The following is a 17,000-nucleotide window of genomic DNA, read 5'->3' as shown; positions in this document are numbered from 1 at the left end:
TAATGATAAAGTACTTGCATAATTGACAACTGTCATGTTCAACTACAATCAGAGATAAGAGCCCCAAATGACATGGGTAATGTTTGTTTGTAAATCACATTACATAGTTGATAAATGAATTAGGTATTAACAATTCACTTGGAACTCAACATATACCCACACAACACTTACTAAAGTCCTGGATAATCATAGGTCCATTCTATAGATATATGAAGATGTGGTATAAGTGCCAATGAGACAACTCTCCATCCAAGTCACAACTTGTAACGTAACCTATTATAGGTCAAGATGGAGTCTTGGTTCAGCTATAAAGGGCCACAACAATTACTAGTGTTAAACCATTCAAACAGGAAAAACAAACGGTTTAATTTATATAACACAAAACACTTATGACACAGTGTAGAATGGAAACAGACTTACTAGTATCAGGTTTTGTTCGGCATTTCCGCACTAATTGGGTACGGCAACAGACTTATTGTGTTTTTATTCAAGATAGCATGACACAAAATGAGTCACATAGACGATAAGAAGTAGTAAATGTTTGTATTTATATGATTACAGAAGGCACCAATGATCCTCACTTATTAAGTGCGGCAACAGACTTATTGCGTTTTTATTCAAGACAGCATGACACAAAATGAGCCAAATAGACGATAAGAAGAAGTAAATGTTTGATTTTATATGATTACAGAAGGCACCAATGATCTAAGTTTGCGATATTCTTCATTTTGCTTCGGTACCACTCATGGCTTTTTTGCTCATCTGGCCCTAAGTGAGCTTTTCTCATCACTTCGCGTCCGTCATCGTTAACTTTTACAAAAATCTTCTCCTCTGAAGCTACTGGGCCAAATTAAAGCAAACTTGGCCGTAATCATCATTAGGGTATCTAGTTTAAAAAATGTGTCCGCTGACCCGTCCAACCAACCAAGATGGCCGCCATGGCTAAAAATAGAACATAGGGGTAAAATGTAGATTTGGCTTATATGCCAAAGCATTTAGAGCAAATATGACAGGGGTAACATTGTTTATCAGGTCATGATCTATCTGCTCTGAAATTTTCAGATAAATCGGAGGACCCATTGTTGGGTTGCTGCCCCTAAATTGATAATTTTAAGGAAATTTTGCTGTTTTTTATACGACCGCAAAATTTGAAAAAATTTTCGTCGTATATTGCTATCACGTTGGCGTCGTAAGGTTTATGACCACAAAAGAAAGGTTGGGATTGATTTTGGGAGTTTTGGTTCCAACAGTTTAGGAATTAGGGGCCAAAAAAGGGCCCAAATAAGCATTATTCTTGGTTTTCGCACAATAACTTTAGTTTAAGTAAATAGAAATCAATGAAATTTAAACACAATGTTTATGACCACAAAAGGAAGGTTGGTATTGATTTTGGGAGTTTAGGTCCCAACAGTTTAGGAATTAGGGGCCAAAAAGGGACCCAAATAAGCATTTTTTTTGGTTTTCGCACCATAACTTTAGTATAAGTAAATAGAAATCTATGAAATTTAAACACAAGGTTTATGACCATAAAAGGAAGGTTGGTATTGATTTTGGGAGTTTTGGTCCCAACAGTTTAGGAATAAAGGGCCCAAAGGGTCCAGATTTAAACTTTGTTTGATTTTATCAAAAATTGAATAATTGGGGTTCTTTGATATGTCGAATCTAACTGTGTATGTAGATTCTTAATTTTTGGTCCCGTTTTCAAATTGGTCTACATTAAGGTCCATAGGGTCCAAAATTAAACTTAGTTTGATTTTAACAAAAATTGAATCCTTGGGGTTCTTTGATATGCTGAATCTAAAAATGTACTTAGATTTTTTATTATTGGCCCAGTTTTCAAGTTGGTCCAAATCGGGGTCCAAAATTAAACTTTGTTTGATTTCATCAAAAATTGAATAATTGGGGTTCTTTGATATGCCAAATCTAACTGTGTATGTAGATTCTTAATTTTTGGTCCCGTTTTTAAATTGGTTTACATTAACGTCCAAAGGGTCCAAAATTAAACTAAGTTTGATTTTAACAAAAATTGAATTATTGGGCCTCTGTGATATGCTGAATCTAAACATGTACTTAGATTTTTGATTATGGGCCCAGTTTTCAAGTTGGTCCAAATCAGGATACAAAATTATTATATTAAGTATTGTGCAATAGCAAGAAATTTTCAATTGCACAGTATTCAGCAATAGCAAGAAATCTTCAATTGCACAGTATTGTGCAATAGCAAGAAATCTTCAATTGCACAGTATTGTGCAATAGCAAATATTTTCAATTGCACAGTATTCCACAATAGCAAGAAATATCTAATTGCACAATATTGTGCAATAGCAAGAAATTCCAAATTGGATTTCAATTGGAGTTATCTTTCTTTGTCCAGAATAGTAGTTGAATCAACTTAAATCATTGTTTTATACAATATACAATGTATATTCACTTTTACTACCAACTGATAGATTAAAACAATCTTTACCATTCAGTGATAACAAGCACTTTTTTATATTTTAATATTTTATGATGTATTTAAATGAGTAGTTATTGTTGCAAACTTCATTAGAAATTTGAATTGAGATCAGTTTTGAAATAAGGGAAAGGGGGATGTGAAAAAAAAATTGGAGGGTCAATTTTTTTCATTTCAGATTTCATAAATAAAAAGAAAATTTCTTCAAACATTTTTTTGAGAGGATTAATATTCAACAGCATAGTGAATTGCTCAAAGGCAAACATTTTTTTTAAGTTCATTAGACCACATTCATTCTGTGTCAGAAACCTATGCTGTGTCAACTATTTAATCACAATCCAAATTTAGAGCTGAATCCAGCTTGAATGTTGTGTCCATACTTGCCCCAACCGTTCAGGGTTCAACCTCTGCGGTCGTATAAAGCTGCGCCCTGCGGAGCATCTGGTTGTTATTATCTTGAATATTATTATAGATAGAGGTAAACTATAAACAGCAATAATGTTCAGCAAAGTAAGATCTACAAATAAGTCAACATGACCAAAATGGTCAGTTGACCCTGTAAGGAGTTATTGCCCTTTATAGTCAATTTTTAACAATTTTTTGTAAATTTTTGTAATCTTTTACAAAAATATTCTCCTGTGAAACTACTAAGATAAATTTAACCAAACTTGTCCACCATCATCATTAGGGTATCAAGTTTTAAAAAAAATTGTCCGATGACCCTGTCCGTGAACCAAGATGGCCAACATGGCTAAAAATAGAGTATAGGGTGAAATGCAGTTTTTGGCTCATATCTCTGAAACCAAAGCATATAGAGAAAAACTGCTCGGAATAAAATTGTTCATTAGGTCAAGATCTATCTGCCCTGAAACTTTCAGACCAATTGGGCAACTTGTTGTTGGGTTGCTTCACCTGAATTGGTAATTTTAAGACAACTTTGCAGTTTTTATACGACCACAAAAATTGAAAATATTTTGGTCGTATATTGGTATCACGTTGGCGTCAGCGTCGTTGCGTCGTCGTCCGAATACTTTTGGTTTTCGCACTATAACTTTAGTTTAAGTAAATAGAAATCTATGAAATTTTGACACAAGGTTTATGAACACAAAAGGAAGGTTGGGATTGATTTTGGGAGTTGAGATCCCAACAGTTTAGAAATTAGGGGTCAAAAAAGGGCCCAAATAAGCATTATTCTTGGTTTTCGCACAATAACTTTAGTATAAGTAAATAGAAATCAATGAAATTTAAACACAAGGTTTATGAACACAAAAGGAAGGTTGGGATAGATTTTGGGAGTTGAGATCCCAACAGTTTAAGAATAAGGGCCAAAAAAAGGGGCCCAAATAAGCATTTTTCTTGGTTTTCGCACAATAACTTTAGTATAAGTAAATAGAAATCTATGAAATTTAAACACAAGGTTTATGACCATAAAAGGAAGGTTGGTATTGATTTTGGGAGTTTTGGTCCCAACAGTTTAGGAATAAGGTGCCCAAAGGGTCCAAAATTAAACTTTGTATGATTTAATTAAAAATTGAATAATTCGGGCTTTTTGATATGCTGAATCTAACTGTGTATGTAGATTCCTAATTTTTGGTCCCGTTTTCAAATTGGTCTACATTAAGGTCCAAAGGGTCCAAAATTAAACTTAGTTTGATTTTAACAAAAATTGAATCCTTGGGGTTCTTTGATATGCTGAATCTAAAAATGTACTTAGATTTTTTATTATTGGCCCAGTTTTTAAGTTGGTCAAAATCGGTGTCCAAAATTAAACTTTGTTTGATTTCATCAAAAATTGAATAATTGGGGTTCTTTGATATGCCAAATCTAACTGTGTGTGTACATTCTTAATTTTTGGTCCCGTTTTCAAATTGGTCTACATTAAAGTCCAAAGGGTCCAAAATTAAACTAAGTTTGATTTGAACAAAAATTGAATTCTTGGGCTTCTTTGATATGCTGAATCTAAACATGTAAAATTAAGAATGGAAATGGGGAATGTGCCAAAGAGACAACAACCCGACCATAGAAAAAAAACAACAGCAGAAGGTCACCAACAGGTCTTCAATGTAGCGAGAAATTCCCGCACCCCGGAGGCGTCCTTCAGCTGGCCCCTAAACAAAATTATACTAGTTCAGTGATAATGAACGCCATACTAATTTCCAAATTGTACACAAGAAACTAAAATTAAAATAATACAAGACTAACAAAGGCCAGAGGCTCCTGACTTGGGACAGGCGCAAAAATGCGGCGGGGTTAAACATGTTTGTGAGATCTCAACCCTCCCCCTATACCTCTAGCCAATGTAGAAAAGTAAACGTATAACAATACGTACATTAAAATTCATTCCAAGAGATGTCCGAGTCTGATGTCAGAATATGTAACCAAAGAAAATAAACAAAATGACAATAATACATAAATAACAACAGACTACTAGCAGTTAACTGACATGCCAGCTCCAGACTTCAATTAAACTGACTGAAAGATTATGATTTCATCATATGAACATCAGGCACAATCCTTCCCCTTAGGGGTTTAGTATCATACCATCATAACATATATGAGAAGAACATAACCCGTGTCATGCCAACAACTGGTTTTTGAATAAATGTGTTTAGTTCCGATGCAAAGACCCTATAAGTGAATCAATATTAACGCCAAAATATGCAATCTTTAATGACCTGACAACAGTATCGTAACTATATCCCTTCTTAATAAGTCTATTCAAAGGTTTTGTTAGTTTTTGAGGTGAATACTGACACCTTTGTGCTTTATAAAGAATATTTCCATAAAAAATTGGATGTGAAATACCTGAACGTATAAGAAGTCTGCATGTTGAGCTATATTTACGAATGATGTCCTTATACCGATGATAAAATTTAGTAAATGTTTTGACTAGTTTGTGATATCGAAAACCCTGGTGTAATAATTTTTCAGTAATACATAAATTTCTCTCGTTAAAATCTAAAACATTGTTACATACACGAGCGAATCGTACAAGTTGAGATATATAAACACCGTAAGATGGTGACAAGGGAACGTCACCATCTAAAAATGGATAATTAACGATAGGAAATGAAAAATCATCTCTTTTATCATAAATTTTAGTATTCAGCTTTCCGTTAGTGATATAGATATCAAGATCGAGGAAAGGACAGTGGTCATTGTTAGTATTAGCTTTATTTAAAGTAAGTTCAGCAGGATAAATTTCTTTAATATACATACTGAAGTCGTCATTATTGAGAGCCAAAATGTCATCCAAATATCTAAAAGTATTATTAAATTTGTTTATCAGATGTTGTTTCGATGGGTCTTTGCTTATTACTTAGATTTTTGATTATGGGCCCAGTTTTCAAGTTGGTCCAAATCAGGATCCAAAATTATTATATTAAGTATTGTGCAATAGCAAGAAATTTTCAATTGAACAGTATTGTGCAATAGAAAGAAATCTCCAATTGCACATTATTGTGCATTAGCAAGTATTTTCAATTACACAGTATTGCGCAATAGCTAGAAATATCTAATTGCACAATATCGTGCAATAGCAAGAAATTTTCAATTGGAGTTATCTTTCTTTGTCCAGAATAGTAGTTGAATCAACTTAAATCATTGTTTTATACAATATACAATGTATATTCACTTTAACTACCATCTGATAAATTAAAACAATCTTTACCATTCAGTGATAACAAGCACTTTTCTAACATTTGAATATTTTATGATGTATTTAAATGAGTAGTTATTGTTGCAAACTCCATTAGTAATTTGAATTGAGATCAGTTTTGGAATAAGGGAAAGGGGGATGTGAAAAAAAAATTGGGGGGGGGGGGGGTTCAATTTTTCTCATTTCAGATTTCATAAATAAAAAGAAAATTTCTTCAAACATATTTTTGAGAGGATTAATATTCAAAAGCATAGTGAATTGCTCAAAGACAATTAAAAAAAAAAATTTAAGTTTATTAGACCACATTCATTCTGTGTCAGAAACCTATGCTGTGTCAATTATTTAATCACAATCCAAATTTAAAGCTGAATCCAGCTTGAATGTTGTGTCCATACTTGCCCCAACTGTTCAGGGTTCAACCTCTGCGGTCGTATAAAGCTGCGCCCTGGCGATCATCTGGTTGGTTATTATCTTGAATATTATTAGAGATAGAGATAAACTGTAAACAGCAATTATGTACAGCAAAGTAAGAGCTACAAATAAGTCAACATGACCAAAGTGGTCAATTGACGCCTTAAGAAGTTATTGCCCTTTATAGTCAATTTTTAACAATTTTCATGTTTTATAAATTTTTGTAAATTTTCACAAAATATTTTCCACTGTCTATTCTGGGCCAATTTCATTAAAGATAGATGATTGTAAGCAGCAAGATTGTTCAGCAAAGTAAGATCTACAAACACATCACCAACACCAAAACAGAATTTTGTCATGAATCCATCTGTGTCCTTTATTTAATATGCACAAAGACCAAGGTGAGCGACACAGGCTCTTTAGAGCCTCTAGTTCAAACAGCTCCACACTAAACAGGACATGGGCTGAACACTCTTCTAGAGGTGGTGTCAATCAGAGGGGGATACTAAAAAATTCCAAAGATCTTTTAGAGTACATACCTACCACTAATGGTTCTCCATAAATTGACCTATAAATCACAAAGTAATACATTTAAAATATGCAAATGTATTAAAGTCAATAGACTATGACTTAGGAGCCAGTGGTTAAATTTTCTCCATGGAAATGTGATGTACCGATGCTAGTACAACTGCATACCTAACATCAATGACGTATCACTGGTGGTTCAGCATAAACTGACCTAATTACAAACTACAGGTAATACATTGTTGACATCACCTGGAAACAGCATACCTATGTCTCCCTTTTTTACTCTGTCAATTTCAGGACTTGTATAGTAAAGTAACTTTTCTGCCACTATTTTCTTCATGATCAAATTAAAGAAAATGAACAAAAACAAATTTCTACAAATATCACATTTATTTCTCATTCTTTCACACAAATGCAAAAAGCTTGAAATGAAAAATATAAAATTTATAACATCACTAACATACAAAATAAACAAGAATTTTTCTACCAATAATGCTGTCAATAAAAACATGTTTTAAATTTCAAATTAATATTTGCTAAAACAAAAATTTTGATTATTTTTTTCTGACTTGCTTCATCTCTAAATGTTTGTTGTGTTTCATGACACTGTTAGTTAATATTGATAGATAACTATTGTTTGGTCCATCACTAGATTGAAATTAAAATGCTAATCAAAAGAAAGATAACTATACCTAGAGAAGTTAAACCAATTTATATACAAATGTATATCAGGTTTTACATGATGATAGAATTTGATTGAGCAAGCCCATATAACCCCTTACCGCTTTATTAATAATATAGGGTTATTGTATGAATATTGGGGAATATTGTCCCGAGTAGAATTTTATATTGCACGAGCTTGCGAGTGCAATATATGTTCTACGAGGGACAATATTCCCCAATATTCATGCAATAACCCTTTTATTGTATAGCAATATAAGATTTAAAAGTAAAAATTGGTTTAAACTAAGATTTTGTCGATAATGACGTCATGAATTTTGAAGATTTATTGCACTAGTGCAATGTTAGAATTTATTGCACGCTAACTATTGGTTACTTTCTGTGGGCAATATTATATTGCTATACAATAATATATATTATGGAAGTCCACTTCCCTAATATCAGTTCACCATTTCTGATAAATAAAAATATATATCTTGGGTTCTGATAAGAGTAAAGATTCATTCAAATTTGACAGAAACCTGACAAAAAAAGATGGCACTATCAAGTCAACAACAATGAAATCGTGGACAAAGAATTTACAAACAATGTATTGGTATTCACCATATCTCATCCAAGACCATTTATATGTGAAAAGCTGTTAAAACTATGTTAAATATTGCATTGATTGCTTGCTCACAATTGCAAAATATCTTTAAAATGTGTAATTATGAGAAAATATTTTATTGCACAAACATAAATAGTAAGGTTCTAACAGAACTTTTAAAGTCTTTATACCTATAAGAACATTTAACAAAAGTTTTATAACAGAAAATAAATATATCATCATATACCACCAGAGAACTCCATTATGTTTTTAACTACTGTGGAATCATTATTATTCGTTGGATACACATTTTATGGATTTCTTGGGTCAAGGTTAACCACAAAATTAAATGTTCAACAAATTACTATTGTTCTATTGGATTGTATGCAGACTGCAGCAAAATCCATGAAATTAATTATCCACAAACATGTTAGTTTTCTTAAATCCATGAAAATTGGTACCCACGAAATTAAGTGAATCCCCAGTAGCATAAACTTCCTCTGGTAAATAAAATAACTTTCTTCCTCTACTCATTTCAAACAAAGTCAATATAACAATAATAGTTTAAACGGCACAAGAAACTTACGTAGTAAGGATAATGATGAAGACTTTTGTGGGATATAAACAGAAGTAATGCTGATGAGAATAAAATAAATATATGAATAGACAGAATATTTACAAACCTACCATATTTTAGCACTTTTTTCATAACAAACAAAAAAAATAATTTGTTACTTCCTTATGTTAAATTCAGAAACAACAGTATGAAAACAACAAGTTTAAGAAAATGAAGCTAGAATCCTTACATGGATTAATTAAGGCAATCAGCAATTTATAAAAGGATACACAAATGAACATAATACACAATTGTTCATCATATACTGCATGTCATCATGTCAGGCTAATAAAAGTTTGTCAAATAAGAAAACATATCTATGCCACTCAATACATAGCACAGAGAACTTAGGAACAGGTTTTTTTCTAACAATTTTTTTACACTAAAATTCAACATTTTCAACTTGTTCAAATTGAATTCAATATCCTAATAATAAATAAATAATAAATATTTTCAATCTCATTTCTTTAACAATCAACATCTTAGCCGGTCCTTTGACAATTTGGAAATAAAGGGCGTCCAATGGCACATCATGATACTACACCATAGTAGACCCTCCAGTGTGATTTGATTTTGATTTTTGGTTTTAAACCCCACGTTAAAGCATCACTTTTGGGATACTTCGTGGCAGCCAGTTTAGTCAAATAGCTGGATTGAACAAAGAAAACCATGACCTTTGCTAGGAAAACTAACAATCCTAGTCAATTAAGATTGGAGTTGTGTGAACCAGCAGGAGCGTGGGTTTGACTCACAACCTCAGTCTTGAATGGCTAGAGATTACAGTAGTAACTACTTAGACCACTCTACCATCGAAGCCCCTCCCTTGAGTGTGAAACTGCTGTCTGTCTGCCAAGAAACCGCATGAGTTTCAGTCTGTTTGGACAATACCATCTAAATCTCTAATCAAGGGGATACCTAGAGACAAAATCCCTTTTTAAATTGTTTTAAAACTATATAACACATATTCAGACGTTGACTTAAATTTAAAGTATCATATCTGTTGGCTGCTTTAAGAGCTCTCCAGTTTAATAAAAATTCAGTTAAAACTTGAGGGAAAACTTTATTTCTACACCCTGTATAAAAGATTTCCTTTTCCATTAAAACCTCAGAAAATGTAAGAACTGAAACTACAAATAGATTATAGGTCAAGGTATTCCATATGGATAAAAGCAAATCAAAACTACACTAAAAAGTTGGTGATTGATTAATTGTTGCTTTATGTCCAGCTGCAAATATTTCATGCATTTTCAGATCAATTAAAAAGGTTGAAGTTTCAAAGACATGTCCTGGTTTCAATGGAAAAATATATACTGCATCAAATCCTTTGAATTATCAGATTTTTACAAAGACTACAATGAGAAAATAAATAAATAAATCAAGTAGATCCTGTAAATTCAATTGTATGAACAGCATTTCTGCCTTGATTGACCCCTCTCAACCTAATGAGATATCGAAAGTTGAATCATGAAATAAAATTGAGGCTCATAAAATAAAATGAGTGTACATTCCATTACATAAATGTGCCCTTTTAAACAAATTAATCCTTTTTAAAGGTTGGCAGATATATATACATGTCAAATTAAAATAAGATCAGTATATGGTGATAAACTTTCTGGGCCTAAATTTAAAACATCAGAAATGTTATTGTCAACTAAACAACAAATCTAACAATATAAAATTAATACTTCCTGTAAAACTTAACATGTACAAATATTCTCTGTGATCTTATTAAAATTATCCCAAAAGTATGTCACTGATACAAACATGTTCTTATCATTTAAAAAATTCTGCTTGGAAAAGAAGAATTCAACCGACACTAGTGAACACCTACCAAATGCAATAACAGGCACACAAAACAGTCTCATTTTAGGTGTACGGTTGACTTAATTTCTGGGACTATGTTTAAAGCACCTGCTAGATAGCACATTTTTTAACTACTCCTGGCCCTGCAGTAATGATTCATTCATTTCAATTAAAGTATGCAAGTTGAATTTTGATATACTGGTATATCTGATTTTTAAGGTATGAAAGTCTGAATGCAGTTTCTTATATAAAACATGAAAACTGGAAAGAAAGCAGTAATACTTCAATAAAAACAAACCTTAACGTCCACTTCGACTTTATCAGGGACTAAAAATACATGTGTAGTCACTGTTTAGACAAAAAAATACATGTATCTACATGTACTTAAGTTTAAGATGAAAAAATATAAAAAGGCCTCATTTAATTCTAATCTTTTTCAACAAATAAATTAACAATATAACTTTATAGTCTGTATCATTTTCAGTTGTAAATAACTTTTGACAATTTATTGGCCTCCAAAAATTAAATAAATAACATTAATATTCTTCAACATACAAACAAACAAAAACAACAACAAAACATTAAAATTGGTCTCTCTGAATATAAAATATTTTCTTAACAACAAATAGTAAATGAAAAATGTTATGAAACATGAATCTACAAATTAGAGTAATAAATAAGACTGAACAGAAAGAGATTATATTTCACCATGGAAAAGTAATAAAACAAAATCAATATTGCAACCTCACTTCAGCTTAGGTCCATAAAAAGAAATTCATGATGGAATCAGATGGATGCCATTTAAAGTTTTCTATTTTGTTGCCAACAAATTAAACTTTTTTTATGAAAAAAAATCTTAGCTTCTTTACAGTTTAAAAATGCATTTCAGAAAATGTTCACATCTTAACCTATATTTTGGTCTTAATAGATAAATAAAATACAATGACTCACAAATTGGTGCATGGTATATTTATACTTTCAATAATAACTAACTTTAAATACTTCCTGTGTGGAGAAAAAAAATCAAAAAAAAGAAGTGGAAGTAAAATTATCTGAAATAATAAAATGCCTCTGAAATGGCCCTGTGTATATTTGGAAAGAATTAGAAATTCACACATAGTTATAGAATACACAAAGAAAAACATAAAATCTAAGGCATCTTGGCAGTAAACATCCATACCCACATACACACACTTCTACAAAGCTTAGAGTCTGGTATCAAAATGATGTGATAGGGTAACAGACAAAGATACACAACTTATGGCTCAAGTGGGTTCACATAATGAAAAGGGACAGAAATGATAAAAGTATGATCAAAAATAGATCAAAAATAATATAGTCTTCAGTTAGTTCAATAAAATTAAATGTTGATTACAATTCTACAAATTTACATGACAATGATCCATTGTCCTCATAACAAAACAAAATGGCAGAAATATTTGAAGGACTAGTTGCCATGGTTATGTCAATGGTAAAATGGTTCCATGAATCTTGTGTTGTAGTTGAATTAAAGCTCAATCCTTTGACCCTGCGACTTTACATATCCAAATGAAATGGTGATCTGAACATACGAATACACAACACAAATTACTAGTTTTTTCCCATGAATTACATATTACAGTTTTATGTTCAACTAGTTAAATGTAGGTTCTGCTCATTAGTTTTTTAGTATACACATTTCACTTTCAACTGTATTCCAATATTTTTTTGTCAATAAACTTTATATTTTTCCACAGATAAGAATAATATGTTAACTTCAACTATAAAATCATGTAAGCTTCCATGAATTCCTCCACGAATAAGGTCTGAAGATAGTCTATTCATTTCACAATTTGTAAGTCTCCACAAAAAAAGTTCTGAAGATAGTCTATTCATTTGACAGCTTTGTAAGTCTCCACAAAAAAAGTTCTGAAGATAGTCTATTCATTTGACAGCTTTGTAAGTCTCCAAAAAATGTATTTTAATTCCTTGGGAACAATGACACTACATATAAAACAAAACACAACATCTCTGCTCCATCTACCAGGCATCTGTATAACGTACGTCACACTCCTGTAATGCTGGCAGTTTCTCCTGTAATAACAAACAGTTTTGTTTAGTTAAATACTTGTTAGACAAAATTTAATTTAATTTAATGTTATTTAAGACTAAACAAAAGCCAAACATTTTTGACATCTCTAAACAACTCTGTGTGCAGAATTCTCTGGCTGCATTAAAGACCAATTGGTGGCCTTTGGCTGTTATCTGCTCTTTGAACGGGTTGTTGTCTCTCTGACATATTTCCCATTTCTATTTTTAACTTTAAATTTATACTAAAATCAAATCTACATTCATCAATCACAACAAACTTTTGTTAAAAAAAAAAACAACAAAAAAAACCAGAAAATGCTGACTGACACAGGGTTAAAACTAGGAACAGAGACATTTTTTTTTTTCAAATTACTTCTTCATGTTAATTCTTGATATTTATTATAAATTTTCATATCTGTATTTAATTTTTTCATATTTTCAAATCACTTTTGAACAACAAGAAACAAAAATCCAAGATGGTAGCCTCATTTACTTTTATGATTATGAGCATTTAACTACCTTAATTCTGAGTGAAAAGACATTAAAGATATAATATGAATATAAACACTAGGTATACCTTTAATCCTTCAAATGTAAGAGCTGACAGACTCGTACTGTTTAAATTCAACTTCCTTAGGTTTTTGAGAGCTGAAAAGCAAAAAAAAATTTAAACAAACATTCTGAGAGTATTGTATGGTGAAACATAGTCTCCTACTGGATAAAAATTTGTTGTAGTTGAACAAAATGCAAAATTTATCAATAACTTGTCATGATATGAACATTTATTTTTGTGGGTACAAATTTTTGTGGATAGCAGAACACATGCCTTTTGGTGGATATGTGATTTTTGTGGTTTTGCCAAATCTGTATACAATGTGATCGAAAATTTGTAATTTGTTATGAACATTTAAATTTTTGGTTAACCTGTACCCATGAAAGCCACACAAATTGGTATCCAATGAATAATAATAAATCCACTTTATTACAATGGTTGCAATGAATTACATTGATTTCCCAGTTAGATAAATACCGATAATTTCACATGTGAAATAAACGTGGTTATTTCACTCTCTGACGTCATACAACAATAGTCGTTGTCAAGACGTCGATAACAGCGGATCAAAACAAATTGTGAATACGTAGAAAAAACATATAGTTCCTTACATGTTTTACATTAATTTCTTTAAACTAGAGGTTCTCAAGAGCCTGTGTCACTCACCTGTTACTGTATTTACTGATGTCTGCCATCTTAGTTGGTAGGCAGGGTCATTAGACACTTTTTTAAAATATATACCTAGTAATGATTGTGGCCCATAGTTTTAGAAAAGAAAATTTTTGTACAAGTTACAAAAATGACGAAAAGTTGTTCAATATTGACTATAAAGGACAATCTCTGACAATTTTGGTTATGTTGACTTATTTGTAGATCTTACTTTGCTGAACATTATTGCTGTTTACAGTTTATCTCTATCTATAATAGTATTCAAGATAATAACCAAAAACTGCAAAATTTCCTTAAAATTACCAATTCAGGGGCAGCAACCCAACAACCAGTTGTCCGATCCATCTGAAAATTTCAGGGCAGATAGATCTTGACCTGATAAACAATTAAACCCCATCAAATTTGCTCTAAATGCTTTGGTTTTTGAGTTATAAGCCAAAAACTGCATTTTACCCCTGTGTTCTATTTTTAGCCATGGTGGCCATCTTGGTTTGATGGCCAGGTCATCGGACACATTTTTTAAACTAGATACCCCAAGGATGATTGTGGCCAAGTTTGGTTAAATTTGGCCCAGTAGTTTCAGAGGAGAAGATTTTTGTAAAAGTTTACGGACGACGGATGATGGACCCCAAGTGATGAGAAAAGCTCACTTGACCTTTCAGGTCAGGCGAGCTAAAAAGCCATTTACCAATGTAATAAAAAGAATAACTAATTAAAGAATTCCAATATCGAAAAATATTCAACTCGTGACCGAACAACACTGATAATTAACTCATGCGCTAGGCGCATTCGTGAATTAATGTGTTGTTCGGTCACTTGTTGAATATTTTTTCTCTATTTGAATTCTTCGAATAGTTATTCTATAAGTATCAATATCTTAATCTTATCATCCCTAATATGATGCATTTCAACTGAATATATTCTTGATATAATTTTACTTGTTGATCATCAGTTACATAAAGCTAAAAGCATTCCATAATTACTTAAAATCTGATCTAACAAAAAACTGACAGAATCAAGTTATTCTAAAACCAAAATTTTAAGTTTTCATAATTATCTTAATCATAACATTCTTGATAAACACATCAAAACTAAACGTTCTAAGAGTGGAGATAAATTGTGTAAAAATGGAACTTAAAGAACTTACAAGACAAACAGACAAGTCCTTTATCAGTGACTGGTGTTTCACATAAATTAAGGACTTGTAGTTTCTGCAAATACTCTGATATCAACTGTAGTCCATTATCTCCAAACTGAAATGTCAATGTTTTATCACATTATTTTTTTTCATTACACAAAATCTCACTACTGTAAACAAATATAAAAAATACAGCACAAAAAAGAATCACCACTAAATCATTGTTATATGTACAGGTTTATTTTTTACATTATTTTTACATAGGCTTTATATTTCCTACACATTGTGCATATTATACATATCTGATCAATAAACTTCTTCACCTTATATAGTTATAATAACTATAGCACTATTAACATTTTGATAATGTATAATTAGAGAGACCACAAAACATACCACATTTGGTCTCAAAAGAGATGTAGAAAAGGGCATTAATTTTAACTTTCCTTATTTCTATTCATTCAAACAACTCTTCTGCCATTTCCTTTTTACTTCAAAACCAGTTTTTGACGATTTAACTGACATATATACGTAGTCATTGTTAGTTGTCTGTTGAATCACTAATATGACTTGTTGACCATACATTCTGGAAGCAGTTATTAGGTTGTATGGTGAAATCACTAATATGACTTGTTGGCCATACATTCTGGAAGCAGTTATTATGGTAGTATGGTGAAATCACTAATATGACTTGTTGACCATACATTCTGGAAGCAGATATTATGGTAGTATGGTGAAATCACTAATATGACTTGTTGACCATACATTCTGGAAGCAGTTATTATGGTCGTATGGTGAAATCACTAATATGACTTGTTGACCATACATTCTGGAAGCAGTTATTATGGTCGTATGGTGAAATCACTAATATGACTTGTTGACCATACATTCTGAAAGCAGTTATTATGGTAGTATGGTGAAATCACTAATATGACTTGTTGACCATACATTCTGGAAGCAGTTATTATGGTAGTATGGTGAAATCACTAATATGACTTGTTGACCATACATTCTGGAAGCAGTTATTATGGTAGTATGGTGAAATCACTAATATGACTTGTTGACCATACATTCTGGAAGCAGTTATTATGGTAGTATGGTGAAATCACTAATATGACTTGTTGACCATACATTCTGAAAGCAGTTATTATGGTAGTATGGTGAAATCACTAATATGACTTGTTGACCATACATTCTGGAAGCAGTTATTATGGTAGTATGGTGAAATCACTAATATGACTTGTTGACCATACATTCTGGAAGCAGTTATTATGGTAGTATGGTGAAATCACTAATATGACTTGTTGACCATACATTCTGGAAGCAGTTATTATGGTAGTATGGTGAAATCACTAATATGACTTGTTGACCATACATTCTGGAAGCAGTTATTATGGTAGTATGGTGAAATCACTAATATGATTTGTTGACCATACATTCTGAAAGCAGTTATTATGGCAGTATGGTGAAATCACTAATATGACTTGTTGACTATACATTCTGGAAGCAGTTATTATGGTAGTATGGTGAAATCACTAATATGACTTGTTGACCATACATTCTGAAAGCAGTTATTATGGTCGTATGGTGAAATCACTAATATGACTTGTTGACCATACATTCTGGAAGCAGTTATTATGGCAGTATGGTGAAATCACTAATATGACTTGTTGACCATACATTCTGGAAGCAGTTATTATGGTAGTATGGTGAAATCACTAATATGACTTGTTGACCATACATTCTGGAAGCAGTTATTATGGTCGTATGGTGAAATCACTAATATGACTTGTTGACCATACATTCTGGAAGCAGTTATTATGGTCGTATGG

The 17,000-nt window shown here is 31.7% G+C and overlaps 1 protein-coding gene across 3 annotated transcripts in view; it reads right to left on the bottom strand.

The window, feature by feature from the left end:
* Nucleotides 1–7,423: 7,423 nt before the first annotated feature.
* Nucleotides 7,424–17,000, bottom strand: part of LOC143080608 (C-Maf-inducing protein-like) — a 72,628-nt gene continuing 63,051 nt past the window's right edge. For all 3 annotated transcript variants that reach the window (XM_076256531.1, XM_076256532.1, XM_076256533.1), the window contains exons 17-19: nucleotides 15,178–15,283; nucleotides 13,386–13,456; nucleotides 7,424–12,811 (exon numbers count right to left, since the gene is read on the bottom strand). In XM_076256531.1, coding sequence (XP_076112646.1) covers nucleotides 12,758–12,811; nucleotides 13,386–13,456; nucleotides 15,178–15,283 — 231 coding nt within the window. In that variant the 3' untranslated portion in view covers nucleotides 7,424–12,757. The remainder of the gene's footprint in view (nucleotides 12,812–13,385; nucleotides 13,457–15,177; nucleotides 15,284–17,000) is intronic.

The sequence above is a fragment of the Mytilus galloprovincialis genome, chromosome 6 (assembly GCF_965363235.1).
Source record: "Mytilus galloprovincialis chromosome 6, xbMytGall1.hap1.1, whole genome shotgun sequence".
Taxonomy (NCBI): domain Eukaryota; kingdom Metazoa; phylum Mollusca; class Bivalvia; order Mytilida; family Mytilidae; genus Mytilus; species Mytilus galloprovincialis.
This window is presented reverse-complemented; position numbering and strand designations above follow the sequence as displayed.